Source organism: Pithys albifrons, chromosome 2 (genome assembly GCF_047495875.1).
Source record: "Pithys albifrons albifrons isolate INPA30051 chromosome 2, PitAlb_v1, whole genome shotgun sequence".
Taxonomy (NCBI): Eukaryota; Metazoa; Chordata; class Aves; order Passeriformes; family Thamnophilidae; genus Pithys; species Pithys albifrons.
Window position 1 is genome coordinate 78,899,832 of NC_092459.1, and position 21,347 is coordinate 78,921,178.

At 38.7% G+C, this 21,347-nt stretch overlaps 1 protein-coding gene across 12 annotated transcripts in view; it reads right to left on the reverse strand.

Annotated features, from left to right (window-relative positions):
• Positions 1-21,347, reverse strand: part of RGS7 (regulator of G protein signaling 7) — a 269,020-nt gene that overhangs the window by 18,802 nt on the left and 228,871 nt on the right. For 7 of the 12 annotated variants that reach the window (XM_071549622.1, XM_071549613.1, XM_071549612.1 and 4 more), the window contains 2 exons: positions 13,684-13,870; positions 9,557-9,646 (listed from right to left, as the gene is read on the reverse strand). In XM_071549622.1, coding sequence (XP_071405723.1) covers positions 9,557-9,646; positions 13,684-13,870 — 277 coding nt within the window. The other 5 variants (XM_071549618.1, XM_071549619.1, XM_071549623.1 and 2 more) reach the window with 4 other exon arrangements.

Genomic DNA, 21,347 nt, shown 5'->3' on the forward strand with positions numbered 1-21,347 from the left:
ATGTTTTCCTCTAATTCAACGGGCAAGCTCTTACAGTAAAACATCTTTTCTTTTTAAATAGTCAAAAAAGCCTCAACAGCAGTGTGGCACTGGAACACAATTTAAAACAGCATGTCCAAAATTCAGTGTTTTGTTTGACAATTCTTGAATGTCCATCTTAGAGATTATCTCCGAAAATATTGAACATATGCTTATCTTTTTCTTTCATTAAGTTATTTGCACTTAGTTTTATATGTCTGCAGGTCTGGTTACTTTCTGTAAATATGTATGAGTTGCCTTTAGTACTGAACTGCATAACCCAATTAATTAAAATATTAAACCATGAGTTCTCTGTTGGCCATTAAAGGAATTTGCTCTATAACACAGTGAAAAGCTGCATAAGCTCCTGCTGTGGTATAAATCTGTGGAAAAAAATGGTTTTTATTATTTGCAACAATTATTTAGGAGTTTTAAATTATCCAGACTTTTTAGATGAACCTTAACCAGATTGTAGCATCTCAGGAATGAATTACATTATCACATACACTAGGATGTTTTGACCCAAAATCAGGCCAAAAAGTAGTTATTAGTTGATCTGACTTTATAAGGTTTTTTTACATATTGTTTGAATTTTCCCCTAGAGACATAGTGAGCTGTGATAACAATTTTTTTCTGTATTCCATGTCACTTTCTCCCTGGATATTGGTGGGTTTTGGAGAGATTTTCTCTTGAGCCCTACAGTGATCAGGAATTCTCTGGGTAGTCCTCTCCTTCACCTGCCCTCCCTGACTCAGAGAATATTACATTTCTTATAGATATGAATTCTCTGTCTAATCACAACAACAAGAAGGTACGGTCATTTTCAAGGCATTAGTAGTTCTAATTTATCTTGTAGTTGAAAAAATGACAACTTGGAAGATACACCCTCCTTAAGAGATCTTCTCCAATCTGGATCATACTAAGTTCTCTGATTAGGAAAATAAGCTTTTAATACACAGAATCCACCGAAGCCCCAAATACAGAATTATCACATCTTCTTATTAGATCTGCAGGGACTTGTTATCTTCCACTGTACAGAATATTCCTCTCAAACTATTTTAGAGTATATTTTTATTTTAGCTCTCTGTAGTAATGTTTCATAATTATCACTTCTAGAAGATAGCCAGATTTACTCAATTTACAGATTGACGTAAGGATCATCCATTGTGGGTCATAATTTAAGAGCTGAGCCTAGACATTTCTTTGAGATACAAAGTTAGCATCATTTCCATAAGCCAAATTTTGATTTGGGAGCCTGCATCTACCAGTCCAGTTTTCAGAAGTGCAGTATATGAGTCGTCACACACAGAAAAATATTTTCTGTGCTAATGAAATGAAAGAACAACTGGAGAAAAAAATTTAGAAGTAGTAATTTTTCTGAATAATGAAAAGAAGATCCTTAATGTTTTTAGTATATTCTTGCCATCAACATCTAGAAGGGTATGACCAAATTCTAAACAGGATTAGTATTTTTTGGCTGTATTAGTGCACTTTGAACATAGAAATTGCCACTATTTAAGAATTTTACTAATAATACACGATCCAAAATGAAACCCTGCACACATAAACTGACAAGGGAGTCAGAGTACAAGGAGGCAGAACGGCAGCTGGAGAGAACAACTGAACAAGCACATCTAAGAGTACTTTAAAAGTAGTTTATAAAAGTACTTTAAAAGAGTAGTGAAAGTACATCAACTGGCCTCAGTGTTCAGTCCCAGCCCTAGTGTATTAACTCTTAAAGATAGAGTTGTCCTTCCAACTTTATCACTAGAGAATTTAGGGGGAAAATTACAAAGCCATGTGTATGAGCTGCTAAATATAATCATGCTGACCCATTTATGCAGCATGACGCTAACTCCTCAAGCTGGCAAACAAATCAGCAACAACCTCAGTAAATATGTGGCTTATAAGAAAATGATACTAAATGTATATAGGAGCTGGAGTTGAAATGTATGACAGAGGAAGATCAAGTCTTTTCCTTTTAGAAGATTAATTTTCTTCCTTTCTGCTAAGCAACCTCAGTGGTTCCTTTTTCATGTTTCTTTGTCATCAGTGCGGATGATACTCCCCAGGACCAGTACTGGTAGAAGTAGAAATGAAAACTCCATGCATCCAATGGGGAAAGCGAGAGGTACCATGAACCCCACTGTGAGCAAAATGAGATGCAGAGCGAGAATTAACCTCCTTGCTGTCACAGTTCCCCATCTGCTCAGGTGTGAAACACCTTCAGCACACTGGCAGCTCAGCTGGCATCGGCAGAGAAAGCTTCCAAGTGCCATTGCAGTGCACTACACACAGAGCTGGTGTATAAACAGCCCCTGACGAGAACATCTGGAGAGACATGGGAGCAGAAGCAGCAAGTCCCTTGCCAAATTTAGGAAGCCCTTGCTTCACTAGCACAGAGGAATTGCTTTAGCACTGCTCAGGGGGTCAGAATTCTGCTTCAGTTTTCACAGCAGCATGGGATGCTGCTCTCAGCCACCTGTGCAGGTGTATTTCTTTCATATGTGAGGAAGGGGAGGAGGTTAATATTTACTGAATTTGGTGCAACAGTTGTCAGCACAGCTGCAGTGCTAAGTGGTTACATGTGCAGGGAAATCCTTCTGCCTCTGGTTGGGATTTGCAGCCCTCTGTTCCCTTTTCATTAGGGCTGTACTGTTTCCTGCAATGATCTGAGGGCAGGAAGCTACAGCTGAACAACAGTTTTCCTGTTTTGGCTCATTCCAGAGCCAATGACACTCTCCATTTCTTTCTCCTTTTCCACTTATCTTTAAATTTACTGATGAGCTGTTCTTACTTGTGTTTAACCCACAAACTCTTGCCAGATGGGGTAGTTTGAACTTGAATAACCATCTGAAGTGTGCATTTCCAAGGGACTAAGGCACAAGACAAGTATTTTTAATATGTTTGTCCTGACCCCTCAGGTTTTCATACTTCTCTGCAGTTCCCATTCTTGCAAACAGCTTACAAATCAGGTAAATGTTTGTCAGCTGGGAAATGGCAGACACTGGCCTAATCCCTGAAAAGAACCTGACTTCAAGCGCTACTCCTCAAGCTGCCCAACACAAAGCACAGCAGCTTAGCTCCAGTCACAGCACAACAGCACAAGGAGGCCAGTCCCCACTGGTGTGTCGTTTATGATTTTCTTCCCTGGGCATCATTCTTTAAAAGCCCCTAAAACTACCTTTTTTTTTTTCACCAATTAGGAGTTCAAACTAAACATTTCTTTTTAGTCAAACATCAATAAGACATCTTTTTGCTGAAATGGGAAAAGTCTTCATTTCTACAAGTACTTACTGTTTTCATTCTTGTATTTGTCAATACAAGACATTTGCTGTATTTTTCAAATAAGTACCTTTGTGATTTATATTTCTTCTGACTAGCTATTTTTGTTCGTTTGTTTGTGTGTTTGTTTAAATTTTGGGAATAACCTATAAATTTAAAATGAGATCCCACAGCTGATACTGCATTAGAGTTCTTGGAGAATACTACGCTTGAGAAAAATCTAGCCCTTGGCAGGATTTCAGGACAAAATGAACTTCTGGTCTGGCACAGTAGGGCTTTGTGTACATGTTTTACCTGTTCATATTGAAAAAATTCTTGATATATGCGTTTTTTCTCAATAAAGGGACAGATTTTAACATGACAAGAGACTACACTCATTTAAGCATCTAGAAAGTCTATGATCCACTGATAATAATGAAGGGAGTTCTAACTTTCATCTCTAGGTCAAAATTCACTGTCATGTTAAGTGACATTGGACTGAGCCTCTGTAAAAATGTGGTCTGTTTAGTGGCTTCCACATTTCACATCACATGCATGAAATAGTCTGTTGTTACTAGTTGGGAGGTGAAAAATATCGAAGAACTCTGGTCAGCAAGGTCATCCAGGTGAGTGAGAGAAGACAACTGGAAAGTGTCTAGGTAATGTAAGATATAATGCTTTTAAACTCAGAATTATTAAATGAGGTCTTGTTTACAAGGTTATGAGTGGAGATAACTAAATGGTTTCCTGGTTTAATATATGAATGGAGTTTGGTCTGTTTTGTACTGGCTGAATTTTCATTAGATATGACAAACTAATAACAAGCTGGTTTTTGGGGTTTTTTTCCATTCTCTGTAGGTGTGCAGCAACAGATGCAACGCTAACGTGGGTAGTGGTGTCTAAAGCCATGGCACCAACAAGTGATGATGGAGCATCTCCTTCCAGGCAGCACTAAGGAAGGAAGCTACATCTTCTTGTACCCCTAACTTTGTCTCTGGTGGGACAATAAAATTTGTAAGGGGTGGAAATTAAATTAGCTCACTCTCTTGCAAATCTGCTCCCCTTTGTTTCAAGGGTTCCAGACTGATCATTGCAGCTAAGCACCAGGCTAGGACTCACAAAGGTGTCCTGCTCAGTCTGCCACTGTCGCAAATTCTGCACACACGAGAAATTGAAGAAAAACTTGCTCCTTAATTGTTCTTTAAAGAACCTCTTTGTTCCCATCAACATTACAGGTGTATAAGTCCCTGTAATGTAGATATTAGCACCTGAGGGAGAGGAAGTTTGCTGAGATTTTTAATTATTTTTAAATATCTTTTCCCCCATGTGAATTCCTCAAAAGAATTTCAGCTTTTAAATGCCACAGAAACAGCTGATTTCTGTCTCTCTACTGATGTAGCATGTAATGAGATTCTCCTGCTTCCTGACTTAGACCATTAGCTCTTCCACTCCTTTGGGGAGCTGCAGGTGACTGGATATTTATTATTATCAAAGAGAAAGCTGAGGGCCTGATCTAGCCAGGGGGAAAGCACAGAGCACACTGTCACTGCTCTCTGTGCCTCCAACTCAGAGCAGTGTCACCTGTGGTTGCCATTGTTACTCCAAGGCAATGCAGTTATCCAATCATTTCATTCCAGCAGTGCAGAAATGTATGTGTTCTATATTTTCACACAATACCCAGGAGTGTAAGGGAGGCAAACCAAGAACAGCTGGGGTTATACTCAGATGCAAACAATAAGTGTTCACATATTACACACAGCAAATGCCAGTTTGCTATTACTTTTGTATATTTGTTGTGAATGCAGACCTGTTTCTACACTACTCATGCTGTTTGTTGCAGACTGCTGAAGGCCCTTGCAATTTTGCGGTATGAAATCTACAGAGCAAGCAAAATAGTCAAAATTTTTAAGCTAAGCCTTTAGGGCTTTCATGACGTGTACCAAATTACTGAAAGTTTTCTGGAAAGAAAACTTTTCAATGTCAAACAAATGCAGAGCTGAGCCCAGTGTTTTTGTGTGTATAGCTCCACTTCGATTTTTTCCCCATCAGATTAGAGTAATGGACTCATTATAATAGGTTATTTCCACATAATTCATGAAATAGTACAAAGTAACTGCCCTTAGAAAGCTTCTAAACTTTGTAGTTTAACAAATGCTTTCTGTAGCAAGTATAACCCAATTTCAATTAACATTGATCAGGAGCCTCTTAGCATCTCCATCTTAAAAAATCAGGTTATGAATTACAAGGCCACCTTCTCAGATTGAGTCCCTAGACACAACCAAGGTTACTGGAGGTTTTTAAACACTTCAAATGGAAAAAAATGAGGTCTAATTTAGTTCAGTACAAACCCACTTTGATATAAGTGGAAAAAAAAATCCAGTGAAAATTAGTCTAAATATTGTAAACCATCAGAGGAGAAGAGAAACTGTAAATTTAATCTCACTAAATTGGTCAGAGATGACAGCCTTTATCCAGTTTGTAGAATACCTATTTCACACCTATATTCTGAATTAATCAGTAAAACAGATCTATTCCACAGTCCCACACATGCCCCAACACAGCAGAGCAAGTTAATCAGTGCACTGTAGGATATTCTGAGAAATGTTTCCCTCAACTCTTCTGGTTGGAACCACTGCACCAAGGTAGATAAATATGTATTATAAACCCATCACAACCAAGAACAAAAGTGGGAGAACAAGGAAGCCTGGTGGCAAGGGGTCCTGAGGAAGTGAGTAACATGAATTCAGTCATCAGAATAGATCAGCAGTGCCATGTTTTTCTGACTCAGCTTGACAGGCTCCACCCAGATTAAAAGGCAGTAGTTTGAAGAAAAGCAAAACCATGGATTTCATTTTAGAGCTTGCTCTGTGAAAAAAAAAATCACCCTCTTCTATCAAAGTACTAATGCTTCACATCCAGAAATCCTCATTCCCGTTTGTAGTTCACAGCTGGTTTATTGGGCCTGCTTTGCATCTCTGTCTTCCTGTTATTTTGGTCCTTCTGCCCTGAGATTAGCATGCTGAAAACTGGGCACGGCTGCAGGGCACAATGCTGCAGTGTTTGTGCCCAGAACTGCTGGTTTACCCACAACAGTGCTCTGGGAGTGATTTCAGTGTCTCCCAGTCTGTCTTTACTTTTCCCCTCTTTGTGCTGTATTCTCCTCCCATCTATCTGCAGCTTGTTATTTCTCTCCTCATAGCCACCTGTTTACGTGATCTTTACCAGAGCCAATTCCTGACCTGTGGGTTGTTCAAAATGCCATGAATAGATGTAGCATTGCAGCTTGCCAGGCACTGTGACTGGGAAAAAGTCTGGCTCTCAGAGATTTTGGTTGTATTACCCACTCCCTTGCACTCTCTTTTATAGACTTTTTATTAATATGGTACTTCCTACAGAACTATAATGGAATTATCATGTATAATGTTACCATGTACAATCTTGTTTTATAGATCCAACCTGCTTAGATAACACACAAATCACACTGCAACATGCTATGGCAACACCACCATGCAAAACACAGGGGTTTTTGTTTCAAACATTGGGATAGTTTCGTTTGTGGCTGTTTATTTACTTTTAGTGTCCTTTACTGACTTTGTCCCATTGAATCCAAATTTCTTCCTGATTACAGTGGATTCAAAGCATATTACAGGAAGCCTTTACCTATAAGAAAGTAGTTAAAGAATTACTGTTTTGTTTTGAAATGTGAGATATTCTCACAGCCTCACAAAACTTGGTTCTTTCACTGTGTTTGTTTCTCTTTTTTTTTGATTACTGGAAAGTATTTATGTTTTTTCTTTAAACACTTGAGACAATACTCTTGAGCCACATTACATGGGAGGCAGGTTTTGAGAATTGCTTCTTCTTCCCTAGAAACTAAAAAACAAAAACCATGATCTTTGCTGAAAGCTCTCATAATTTTCATTTCAACATACACAGCTCCATTAACCAAGTCACAGAAAAAGCCACAGACACACACACACACACACACACACACACACAGCAGCATCACCTGCACAATTCAACAGACAATACAGACAAACTTGAGTATAATCCAAGATCTTTCTACCTCTTTTCATAACAGGTTAGTGCTCGCCCTCAGTGTTGGTGTACAGTTTTTATGGCATGGGAAAATAGGGATGTTTCTGCCCTACAAAAATAAATGCGTTGAATTCTTTAGTTTGAACTTTCACAATGCAAAAAAAAAAATTATTCCAAAGAAACTGGATAAGTAAAAAGTATACCAAATATCAGGAAACCTGTGGATTTTTTTTTTTGGCAGGTGGAAAAAGAATGCCCACACCAAACATGCCAGCCTTCTTTTTTGTTTTTTTCTTTACCTTCAAGAAATAGCTTTTGAAAATTATATATTGAAAAGAAAAAGTCATTTCTTTTAGTCCATTATGAAAAGGAATCCAAATCAAACCCTTGCACATCAATAGCATGAATTCTTTGGTCCTGCAAAAGCTGTGTTAGACATTAAGGAAGATGGGGAGATTACTTTTATTTTTCCCTGTGCCCAATTAAAAAAATGGGACAAAGTCTTTTTTCATAAAATAAAAAGAAGATGGGATGGAAATCCAATGTATTCAGCTGTTTTAGACTTAGTATTTTGGGAGGCACCAGAAAAAGAAACAACATTAAGCAGATTTTCACAAATTCTTTACTAAAATTGAAGCAAAAAAAAAAGTGACTAATTTCATGCGTCCTAATGCAAATAGCATGGCTCCCAAAGGTCCATTCCTCCATGTGTGACTATTGAGATCAGTGGGAAAGGGATTAGGAGAAGGGGTTGTAATGAAAGCACATTATAAAGCTGTCATTCCCAAGAAAATTCACAAACTGTGATGAATACACTTTTAACTGTCAGGTTAGAGAAGCAAAAAGGGAGAGTAGGGATCAGTGAGGGGAAGGGGAGAAGGATGTCCCATCAGGCTTACTAGTCTTCCGAGGCAACAAACTTACCACATTGCGTGTGAATTTCTCAAAAGATGTTCGACGATCCAGAGTGTTTTCCAACTTAAATTTAAAATAAATAAAACAAAAGAAACAAAAAGAAAAAGGAGGGGGGAAAGAAAAGCGAGGAAAATGGAGTAGAAAAGAAGGATTGATGAAACAATGGACTGCAAAACAAAGTTTGTATAAATCAGGAAGCAAACACAGGTATGAGGCTGTAATGGGACTTGGCAAAACAGGGGATGGGCAAAGCAGATATAGTACTTGACAAAAATAATTTTTCATGGGGATCAAAGTGGTTTGAATTTAAAGAAAAACTAAAAATAAAAAGAAATAATGATTTGCACATCTTGTGTTAATGAACTGACATTCACAAACTTAAGGACTTCACACGGACAGCTGAAGCTTTCTGGTTTTTTCAACATCTCTCTCTATATTGGATCTTCAGAAATCAATGTTTGAACAAAAAACAAAATAACACAGTACTTTCATATAATTTTAGGTTGTCATTGTAAACAATAGAAAGCTACGGTATCAATAACTACCTTGTTCTGGTAACAATCAGGACCCTGGTTTTGCAAAGCACAGGGCTCCCAGCTGATTCTAGGAGATTACTGTTTAAAGCCCACTGATAAAATTATTTATCATGATAGAAATCTGCAATGCACAAGCTGCTCCATATACTCTGGGCTGTGGCTATTCAGAACTCATTCCATAATCTGGACTTTTCTAGGTAAATATATACCAAGACATGACCCTCTGTTTGCAGAAGTGTGACATAATCAGTCTTTCAAGTTATATTCCTAGTCTACTCAAAACTATTCATGTCATAATAGGGAAAGAAACAAACTTAGGAAGCCCCTATATTTATAGTTGAAATTAGAAGTTATTCATATGAATAAGATTGCTTCTAAACACATTCTGTAGCTTTTATAGGTGTAATAAAGAGAACAACAATTATTACATAAGCAAACTTGCAAACATGAAAGACTATTCTTCTGGGATTTATTTTATTTTTTTAATGTATTTGTAAAGCACTTTCCAATTTAAGGTGCTTCATAACAGAGAAAACAGTACAATATGGGATGTAAAAATAAAAATAAGTTTTGCTAGATTAACTTATTGCAACATGCCCGCATGCAGGATATATACACATATATGTATATTGAACTCCTGTGTGTATGTGACCCTCCAAACACGCCAAGCTGGTCACCTACCAGATATCCAGTTGCACTGGCACAGGGGAGAGAAGACTGAGTATTGTTGCAAACATAACCACTGCTTTGCACAGTGGCAAGACAAAGGCAAGATGGACCAATACCTTTTTCTTGGCCTGTAGCAGCTCCTGGTAGGCACTGGATCGTATAAAACGAGGATAAGAATCACTTTTCATCAGTTTGTAAATGTGCTCCTGAAAAGGAAAGGAGGAGCTGTTACTCCCACTAAAGGAGACACGTATAAAAAGGGAGGCAGTCATATGTTTTGTCTGTGGAATGTATACCAGCTAGCACTACTACTAATAGGAAGCATTATGGCATAGCAGGTTTCAGTTCTGATGCTAAGGCTGAATTACTTTCTATTCTTAAAGCAGAAATCTCATCCATATGTATAAATTACACTGCACACCTTTCTTTAATTTATAGATCAAATTTCCACTACAAAATATTTTCTAAGAACTTACAACTGAGTCCTAGCTTAAGGCCCAATTTCAAACCTCCCTTAGATTACTCAGTTTAGCTAAGTGACTAAGTTAGGAGCCGTGGATCCTTCCTCATCAGATTTGCTGCATTATTTTCTGGACATGCTCTTGTGACTTCACAGGCAGGATGAGATACTCAATTCAGCATCACAAATAAGTGCTTCAGTTAGTGAGAATATCCCCTGGCTACTCTTGAAAACATCCTTTGGCAGACATTTAGTCTGCTGTCCAGCTAAAGACATAAAAAGGAAAACAGGTATGTAAATTAAAAAACAGTTCCAGGCTAATCTAATTTTCAAGATATTCGTTCTTCAGAGGGGGATGAAAATTTGGAAATCTTTATTCTGAAAACAAATGACAGAGGCAGCTATAGAACTTTTCAGTTTGGAGCATTGTCATTTCTGAAAAAGATGAAAACCAAAAAATCTAATATGTAAGACACTTGATAATTCTAGTTCTAGTTATATGTTAGAGAAAATACTTGTAGAAAAAGCAATCTAGGAAATTCTCTCAAAATATTTTTAAAAATCCACTGAAGCGTGCTGGCTATTTTTGTGCCATTTTTCTTTCACTCAAACTATTTTTTACAATAGGCAAGCTATAGCACAGCAATTGTGAAACAGCAAAGAAGCTGTAAAGTAAGTACTGTTTTTAGGCTTGGTAGTGCATTAAAATCTGTGAATAAAAAAAAAAAAGGAAAAGAAAAAAGGAAAAGGAAAAGAAAGAAAAAAGAAAAAGAAAAAAAGAAAAAGAAAAAGGGAAAGGGGAAGGGGAAGGGGAAGGGGAAGGGGAAGGGGAAGGGGAAGGGGAAGGGGAAGGGGAAGGGGAAGGGGAAGGAGAAGGAGAAGGAGAAGGAGAAGGAGAAGGAGAAGGAGAAGGAGAAGGAGAAGGAGAAGGAGAGGGAGAAGGAGAGGGAGAAGGAGAAGGAGAAGGAGAGGGAGAAGGAGAGGGAGAAGGAGAGGGAGAAGGAGAGGGAGAAGGAGAAGGAGAAGGAGAGGGAGAAGGAGGGGGAGAAGGAGGGGGAGAAGGAGGGGGAGAAGGAGGGGGAGAAGGAGGGGGAGAAGGAGGGGGAGAGGGGAGAGGGGAGAGGGGGAAGGAGGGGGAGAAGGAGGGGGAGAAGGAGGGGGAGAAGGAGGGGGAGAAGGAGGGGGAGAAGGAGGGGGAGAAGGAGGGGGAGAAGGAGGGGGAGAAGGAGGGGGAGAAGGAGGGGGAGAGGGGAGAGGGGAGAGGGGGAAGGGGGAAGGGGGAGGGGGGAGGGGGGAGGGGGGAAGGGGGGAGGGGGGGAGGGGGGGAGGGGGGAGGGGGGAAGGGGGGAGGGAGGAAGGGGGGAGGGGGGGGAGGGGGGAGGGGGGGAGGGGAGAAGGGGGGAAGGGGGGAAGGGGGGAAGGGGGGAAGGGGGGAAGGGGGGAAGGGGGGAAGGGGGGAAGGGGGGAAGGGAGGGAGGGGGGGAGGGGGGGAGGGGGGAGGGGGGAGGGGGGAAGGGGGGAAAGGGGGGAAAGGGGGGAAAGGGGGGAAGGGGGGAAGGGGGGAAGGGGGGAAGGGGGGAAGGGGGGAAGGGGGAGGGGGGAGGGGGGAGGGGGAAAGGGGGAAAGGGGGAAAGGGGGAAAGGGGGAAAGGGGGAAAGGGGGAAAGGGGGAAAGGGGGAAAGGGGGGAAGGGGGGAAGGGGGGAAGGGGGGAAGGGGGGAAGGGGGGAAGGGGGGAAGGAAAAGGAAAAGGAAAAGGAAAAGGAAAAGGAAAAGGAAAAGGAAAAGGAAAAGGAAGAAAAAGAAAGAAAAGAAAAAAGAAAAGAAAAGAAAAGAAAAGAAAAGAAAAGAAAAGAAAAGAAAAGAAAAGAAAAGAAAAGAAAAGAAAAGAAAAGAAAAGAAAAGAAAAGAAAAGAAAAGAAAAGAAAAGAGAAAAGAAGAAAAAGAAAAGAAAAGAAAAAAGAAAAGAAAAGAAAAGAAAAGAAAAGAAAGAAAAGAAAAGAAAAGAAAAGAAAAGAAAAGAAAAGAAAAGAAAAAAGAAAAGAGAAAAGAAAAGAAGAAAAAGAAAAGAAAAAAGCAACTAAACAAAAAAAGAAGACTGTCTTTGAAAATTAATGCAAGGTTAAATATTTTTTTTTAATTTTTGCTTTATTAGAAATGGTAGAAATTATTTTAAGTGTCTTTCATTGTATTTCTCACATTAAGTGGAGAAATTTTTGTATATATTCAGAACGTAGGCTGGTTGATTTGGGGAATTTTTATTCCACTTGGTTTCTATGAAAGCAAACAATGCAGGCAACAGAAAGAAGTAGTGAGGGGCATTAAAATGTTGTTTCTATGCAAGAAACAGCCCTGGAAAAGGAAGAATAAATAAGGCTGTATTAGTATTGTTAATGTGCACAATTGTCAGGAATTGAGGCTGCATGTTATTTAGCACAATCAGACTGTTTTTTATATGTGCCTCTCATTTTACATGGAATTTCATCATTCCATATTTGCCGTCCAGAAATGCTTTACATACATTTTTAATCACAATTAAATGACCCTCTGGCTGCCAGAATGACATAGAAGTGGTCTCCCTCCCAGCTGGCAGGCCACAAAAAGCCTTTGCAGAGGCAGAGCTCCACTCCTGACAAAACCCTGCCACCCCTCTGCAAAGCTCCTGAAGTTTCAAGGGAGAACATGGCAGGAGCAGCCTGCCCTGTTTTCCAACAGTAATTTGGGCTTCCGGGTTCAAGGTTTTTTGCTGAACTGGATGAACTAAATAGTGATCTGACAGGAGGAAAAGTGCTTCTTGTATAAAGCCTGAATACTCCATGTCTTTCATAAATGAAGAAAAAAAATTACACAGAGATCTGGAAGTCAAATGGTGTTGAAATTTTACAAGTATTGAAAAGAAGAAATTGGATACTGGCAAGGAATTTAATTGTCTTTTACTGACTCAACTGCAAAGATACTTTTTTTTAAACCCTTAATTTTGCTAGGCTGTTTATTTCTGTAATTTATATCTTTGCTGTATGCTGCATTCCTAAATCTCCAGGGGTCAGGATATGCAAGCAAAAATTGTGTACTTGGTTTAATGCAGAATGCTTGAAAACAGTGGGTATGACAGAGGGTCTAATGAAAATTTCATTGTTTCTTCATAAGTTGCTGTTCTCATAATGGAAAAATGAAAATGTGGTAGAATTATCCCCCCTCACATTTAGGGCAGAGGCACTCCCCCAAAAAGTAGAAAGCCTCGATTCAATTCCCTTTCCTTCCTTGTGGGGCTTGTGGCAGCATCTCCCAAGAGGATGACCTAATAATCAACTGTAGGAAATTCTGCAGGGATATGATCTCAATCTCTCCTTTTGACTCCATTTCACTTTGCATTAATAATTAAATTTTCATCATTGGGCTGCTGATGAAAATGGAGGATTATACCAGTTCTGCTATTTTTACTGTGAATCCAATTCTTTTCTACTGGCTTTTCTCAGAAGTCTGCAAAGAGGAAATATTAAGTTATAAGTTCACATGAAGCGTTGCATTTAATACAGAAATACTTCTTTTTTTTTCACCATATGCTTTGCTCTATTTGAAGCCCACTTGAAGACTCCATATCAAGCACGGAACTTTCATGAAGAACTTCCTACACCTCATGAATATCACTTATTTTCATTGTCCAAATGACATTTTAGGAAACAGGGCATTATCATTTAATTCCAAAATATATCTAATTTTTTGCATATCTATTTCACTGGCTAATATTCCATTTCAAATGTCCCTAAACAGGATTGCAAACTGACCTGAGCATCTTCAAATGTGTATCTTCCAGGGTCCTTCACATTCTGAGTAGTTTTGTCGTAACTTTTAGAATCTAGGTTGATAGCGCTGGGTGCACCTGGAGCAAGAAATTCTTGCCAGATTTCTTGGACGCGAGCAGGAACTTCACGGATAGGCCTCTTCTTCAGGTCTTCTACTGCTAACCAGAATCTATGGCACAAAATTTAAGTTGGAGATCAGACAAAAATTCTATCCGGAGAGAGTAATCAGGCATTGGAATGGCCTGCCCAGAGAGGTGGTGGATTCACCGTCCCTGGAGGTTTTTAAACTGAGATTGGACGTGGCACTGAGTGCCATGATCTGGTAAACAGACTGGATTGGACCAAGGGTTGGACTTGATGATCTCGGAGGTCTTTTCCAACCCAATCGATTCTATGATTCTAGGGAAACAGCATCTTGACTTCCAATTCAGGGTAATCATTAATGAAGCATTCACATTCTTCCTTGCTCTTCAAAAAGAAATTAAATTTTCACTTAAAACATGCTAAAATAAGGAAAAAGCTGTGATTTTATGTTGGGGTCAGCATTCTGGTATACTGTCTCAAGGCAACCAATCCACCTTAGGAAGCAATTATTAGAAGACTCTTCATGAGATGGGTAGGAAATCCTTCATTACTTATGTATGGGTAACTTGCTTATGGCAAGATTTCCATTTAACTGGAATTAAACTGAGGCTTCATTTTGGCTGAACCACAAGGGCTTATACTGCTTATAAGCTGACTGCTTTTTGACATTCCTTCAAAAAGTAATAACTTATATTCTTCCTATCTACATGAATTTCTCAGTCCTACTAAATTCTAAACTGTGCAACTGTAATTTTGTTACCTACAAATCATGCATGAATTGGAAAAGCATTTGTTTTCCTCATTATAATTTAATTTCCTTTTTCAGCATTGCATTTCTATGCATATTTTTACTAAAAATGCTGAATATTCTCTATTCGTTTCTGCTGCTGAGCAAACCAACATTGGGCAACTCTGCACAGTGCAGGCTGATCCACTGTATCCTTCTCATTCAGTCTGGACCAGAATCACTAAAAATGGTCCTGAGCTAGCTAGCTATAAACTTTATTCCATTCTTCCTTCTGTGGATGTTCAGACTCTCTCACTGCACAAAAGAATTCTGAATTCATTTAGCACCCCATGCTTAGACATGGTGCAGACCCCTTAGTTCTCCCCTAAACCTGAGCTCAACTAAAGTTTGACTTTGTTTAACATGCAATATATACCATCACAACTTCTCATTACTGTTCTGACAGAGTTGATCCTATGCAACAGATAAGCTGAACCTTGAAGTGATTTAACTGTGAAATCAGCTGGATTTTACAGGGCTTACAAATAAATTGTGTGGACCTTTAAAATGTGGTTCCACCCTGTTTACACTGTGAAACCAAACTGAGCTCTCTCAGCTGAGTTCAACAAAGATGGGATAGGAGACTGGAACAGTGAAACTGTACTCAGACCCCCCAAGAAAGCAAAATGATACTACCGTCAATCCAAATTCTAATACAGTTATTTCAACAACTCTTAAGAGAGGATAGTAAAGCATAGAAAACCTTACAGTATTCCTACTGTAAGTCAGGAAGCAATTAGTCCTTCATAGCCCTGTTTTGAAACATCTTTGTAGCACAGATGGAAGGAGCCCATGCCTGTTTTTCACAAGCCATTATGGTCAGCTTTACTCTACCAAGATGATTATATTTAGGTATTTAGGTATTTCTATACTTTTCAAGTTCAACAGCATCTAAGCACAGTTTTTCCATCTAAGATTCTCCACAAGACAGAGAAGCAATATTGTCCCAGTTTTTGCAAATATATTAATAATGCAATGTACAGTGGTTTCTCCAAGGTCACAAAGGGAGTCTATGCCAATAGAAGAACTCCAGTTTCCAAAATTCTGAGGCAGCATCACTTAGATATATGAACTGCAATGTGAATTGAACACAGTTCTGCACAGGGACATATCCTCAGAATCTGATGGTAAAGCAGTAAGAATAGAGGCCTCATAACTCAAGTTTAAAAACTGCATAACTCACAAACTCTAATTCAGTTCAGTTTGTCAAATTTGGGCAACCTACTTTGGCTTCCTTAAGCTGCTTTTGATATTTGCATTTAAAAGCATATATCCTGCAGTGCTAACCCCTTCAAGTGCATCTTCTGGGACTGACTGATTACTCATGTGTCTTCAAGTCAGGTAAGGAACAGAAAAATGAAAGGGAAGGATGTTCTTTGTAAATACACGTTTTCTAACACCCTGCAGACATCCTGAGGATCTAGCTCCAAGATGTCACTTCCTTGTTTGTTCCATTGTACCACTGTCAATACTTCTGGAAGTCACCACAAACATGCCTTAGGATGCTATTTTTCTTTGCAAGTAAGCTGTTTCCCACATATGTATATTCAATTATGGGGAAATAATGGAAGATAAATTTAAACAAATTTAACTTCTTTGCTTCCAGCATAGAATAGGCAGATTGTTCCTTACAGGGTGAGCACCAGCTCTTTGACAGCTTAATTTTATTTTACCCTTCTAACAAAAGCATTCAAATAACCTATTAAAAATGTGAGGTTTTAAATATAGAAACCTCTCTAAAAGTGGGAAGAAAATTTTGATTTCTGTGTTATGTCTGGGGTGTTTACTTCACAGTCAACACACATTTTAAGATTTTAATCTACTTACTGATCTTTTAAGAAAAAATGCCTGCCCTCCTCCCACAAAGAGTTGGATTAAAATATTCTAAATTAGGAAATTACAAAAATAAGGCTGCCTCCTCTTACATTTTAAAATTTCCAAATATCCCATGGTAACCAATAACACAGATTAAGTTGAAATGGAACCTACAAGCCCAGGGCCTCAAACCTAAGGAGCGTCCTATCCCTTTTTGCAGCTCTTTGCCTCATGAGCTGTGACCAGTGGAAGGGAAGACTCCTGCAGTAAAAAGCACACAGTCTGAAACAATAAATATGTGCAAGGGCAGGACAGGGGAGACGGGAACTCAATTTTCTTGCCAATCACTTGGTGCTACTCTGTGTAAGGAGCTAGAGCTCAGTGTGGCTGTGCTTAGATGAAACTGTATCTCCTGTTGGTGGAGGTTTGCTTTTGCCAAGGAGACCCTCTCCAGAAGATGCTCACTACTGTTTGAGCAGAGACCGGAGTAGCTGGGTGTAAACGTCGCTGCTGTTTCCTATCCCAGCATTTGTGCTGCCCCACACTGGGTCACACACCAGATACACAGCTGAGAGTGTACACTATAAGGCAGTAGTACATCCAGCCACATGAACTGGCTGGAAGCACATGTTGCAGGGGATCTGGGGATTATGCGCTCCAGCTGGATTACTTCCAAAGTGATGGTGGCCTTAAAGGTAAATTACACAGCTACAACATGGCTTCTGTCCCATGAACTGACCTAAATACCAGGTTCAGCCAACAGCAGGTCCCACTAATCAGTTAATTGTAGCATATAGGAACACAGAGTGAGAGAAAGGTTACAGTGATTCTCCACGAAACGTGTGAGGTATAGTCAAGAGAGTGGAAATAGTGAACTGGGAATTCTGTGGGCTTTGCACCCAGTGCATGTAACACAACAGGTCAGAGGACAGACTATTCAGCATTTTCAGCAAAATAAATAATAATAATAATAATAATAATAATAATAACAACAACAACAACAACAACACTACTACTACTACAACTTAAAAAACTCTGAAGAAAAATCAATATTTTTCCAGGGTCGTAGAACTACTCCCTGATTCCTAGAGACCACCATCTTGCTAAGTACAACTTGAAGCTTTCAGACATAGTAGAGCCGAAGGACTTCAAGAAAATGACACAGAATAATCACTAAATCTTGCAACTAGTTCTTTCTCATCTAATCTGCAAAAAAATGACAATATTGCTGCGACTTGGTATTTAAGCTTGAGTCTGAATGAGAAATAACACAGAGGCAATTTCAGCTTGAGGATGAAATTTTAGCAAGTTACAAAATAGCACCTAATAATCACCAGTGTGAAGGATAAAAATCACCAGTGCCCATACTGTGTGGGAAAGAGTCATTACCAGCACTTCTATTCAGACTTGCAGGACAGACATCAAGGACACAATCAATTTTCATTCATACTTTGTAACATGCAGAACTCTCTCCTCCACCATCAGTGGAGAGGAATTTTCATTTAAAGTCATAAAGAGCAGTGATCAGTAATAAAGAGCAAAAAAGTGAGCAGACTGGATTAAAAAGAAGACTTAACCTTTTGCATTATTCTCTTTCTTCCTTAATAAAAGCACTGTAATGGTACGTTAAAAGAACAACCAGAACCACTGAATTAAGTTAAAATGAAGCCCTATGACTGAAACAGTTTGTAGGCAACACTGCAAATTTTTAGTAGTGTATATGTGGCATTTTATTTATTTCTTCTACAGAACATAATTGAAGCCTCTATCTCCAGTACAGAACATTTCTACAAGTTAAATTGATGAGTCCAAAATACACCTCTCATAAAATCTCAGCTTGCAGGGGGATTGTTAGAGAAAATCTATTGAGGGAAAACATTTAAATCTAGCTAACTGCTCAGTCCCTCTCTGCTGGACAACAAGAATACCAAGTCGCTTTTCCCCATATAGTCACATATTATGGAAGCTAACAAATGAGGATCAAAGGAAGGGGCAAGGGGTTGAGTGGCTTTCCCTCCTGTGCATCATGGAAGTTATCTTCTCACCAGTCTCCCTTCACTAACCTAGGAGGTTTTTGTAGTCTTAGCACTGCTTGGGAGATCACACCCACTGCGGTACAACATAATGATTTGGACAGACTTTCAGTCTGGCAGGCCTGAAATGATTTAGATTGTTTTGTTGTGATTTTAAAAAAAAAAAAAAAAGGCTGCAATTTTTACAAAATAACCACTTGGGAGCAAATGTACAGTCAGCATACAAATACTAACTTTGCAAAGAATTCTGACGTATTACAAACAAAGGAAGGATAAGGAGAGGAATACAATTTCATACAGAGATGAAAGAAATTAAGTCTCCAGGTGCCATATTGCAGTAAGATCTATTTCACTACCTCACTCTGTTTGAAAAGTCTTTTTCTTAGTGCTCGGACAGCCTTGTGACCAAGCTCAGTAGTACTGGATCATGCTCAAACTTCAGTCTTGTGAATGTTAAACAATGGTCACCATTTTTGTAATAGGCAGTGGGAATTTCATAAATCTATTATCCAAATCATATGTTAGTTTAGCTATTTTTTTCTGTGTATTGAGCAGCACAAAAAGCAATTCTTCCAAAAATTCTGCATAGTAACAAGAGATCACAAGTCATAGCCTGTGTTAGGTAAGGGCAGAATCCAATCTTGGTCTTAGCAAACTGCAGTCACACTGTAATGAAGTTACCACACTGACAGAACTGCTGAGACAGTTTTACTCCTTTGCTATGGTTTCCAGTGCTCCTTTAGAGAGTGGAAACACTATTAATCCCAATTTACAGGCAAAGAGAAAAAAGCACAAAGTAAGAAGGTGAAACCTGGTTGTATTCCTAATCATTGCACAATTCTTAGTTTTAACACCCCACTCAAGTTTCTTCATCCCTGTTTTGTTTCTTAAGACAGGATCTATATCCACCAAGAATGAGATTCTCAGGCAGTTTAGATACTTTCAGCCCAAGTTAATGAAACAGTTAACACTGGGACTTTTAAGCTATATAAGATAATCACACTTGAGTAGAAATGGTGTATCTGGGAGACCTATCAGTTCACACTTTTGGTATTTCTTTGACCCAAATGAGGTATAAGGCACCTAATCTACTAATACTGAAGCTCCTGTTGTGTCTGCAGTTCCTGCTGTATCCTATGTACTGTGCTTGGAAGCTTGAATCCAGGGTGCCACCTGCCTATCCAACTGTAGGTTTAACAGTGTTTGTTGTAAATTTTATCATGATTAGACCTGTGAAAAGACAAGAATTCAATTAGTTGCAGTGGGAAGATGTGGGTGGAAAGAAATATTTTTCTCAAGGTGGCTGTCCAAAAGAAACCCCAAAAAACAAACAAAAAAACCCCCAAAACACTCCAAAAGAGCCAGTTAATTTTTGTTATTGAGCTCTAAAACATTTTTACAACCATACACAACAAGCTTTAAAAAATTCATGTTTTCTAATCCAACTTTACTATGTGAGCCTAATGGTGGATTGATTTCTCTGCAGTCTGAGAACTTACAAACATAATTCTGAGCTTGTGAGACAGTTTCCCTTCAGCTGATTATCACAGAACACCTTTTCAGAACAAATTTGAGGCCCTGCCTAGCCTTTGAGCTCACCGTTTCTCAGATACTATATTTCATAATGCCAATATAAGAATCTGGAGGGAGAGACAGAAGAGTAGACACCATGTCAAGGAACCAGCTCTGAACAAATTTCTTGAGGGAATTTCTCTGGATCAGTCACTTGCAGTTTGCCTGTGGTTGCTGTTGTAAATAGGATTATATGAAAGAGTTGGGGATTACGCGGGTAAGGGTCTAGTTGGCAGAGAGACAAATTAATCACAGGAAAGCACCAGAAACTGCAGCACACACTGGGCTTGATATGTTCATGTTTGAACAGCTGCTCTGCATAAGAAATTACCAGGATGATCTCTAAATAAAAAAAAAATTAGAAGTACCTTTCGCTCTTGGTATTATTCTGATTTTAAAAAAGTCATTTTACCAGTTGGACATTTTATTTAAAAAAAGATCTGTGTATCTGTAACTAATGAAGTCATCAATATACATATACAGGTCAGGCTATATTTGTGATGCAAAATTAACATGTGAATATAAACATGGTCAGCAACTTAAAGAGATCCATCTTCAATTATTCTGCTGACGAACTTAAATTAACAACAAGGAGATCTGTGCAAGTACTCAGCATTTATACGCCAACACTATAAGTGTTAAATACCCCTTTTAAGATGCTAGGAAAGTGTAATTTTAGGGTGAATGGCTATGCTGCACCAATTTGGAGTGAGAACTGACAAAGAAAAAAGGTAGATTAGGATTCTTCTGAGTTCTAGAATATAAATGCAAACAGGATTTTATATCACTTTTTTGTGAATGGAAAGTGAAACAGATGACATCAGAAAAGAAGGTGGGATTAATAGAAAAATATGTTGGCTATACTTTTGTACTAGGTACAGCTTAACTTATCTATAGAAAGGCTGTTATTAATCCTTCTGAAATAACCCATACTGAAATATTACTATCTTAGAACAGTGGCAATAAAACAAGCTATTAGCAAATGGATGGATTATTATATTTAAAATTAAATAATTACTCTTCCTTACTTAAAAGTAAATCTGCAAATACACTTTAAAAAATCACACTTTACAGTTTATGCACTAGGAACACCTTTTCATTTTGTAATTAGTAAGAAATTTGAGAGCTAGATGTCATCCTACTTCTGTTGTGTCAGATTCAGAAGTAGTAAAGTCTTGGTGGAGATCTTCAAAATGATCTCCAGAAACCTAGATAACAGTGAATGTCTGCAAATTTTACTTTTAAATCCTTTTTTTTTTTTTAACTTTTTGCTTTTCATTTTACTTTTGTCATAATATTTGACTTAATAAAAGATACTGAGCCGGCTTTGAATGGGTCAATGTTTTAAACCTATT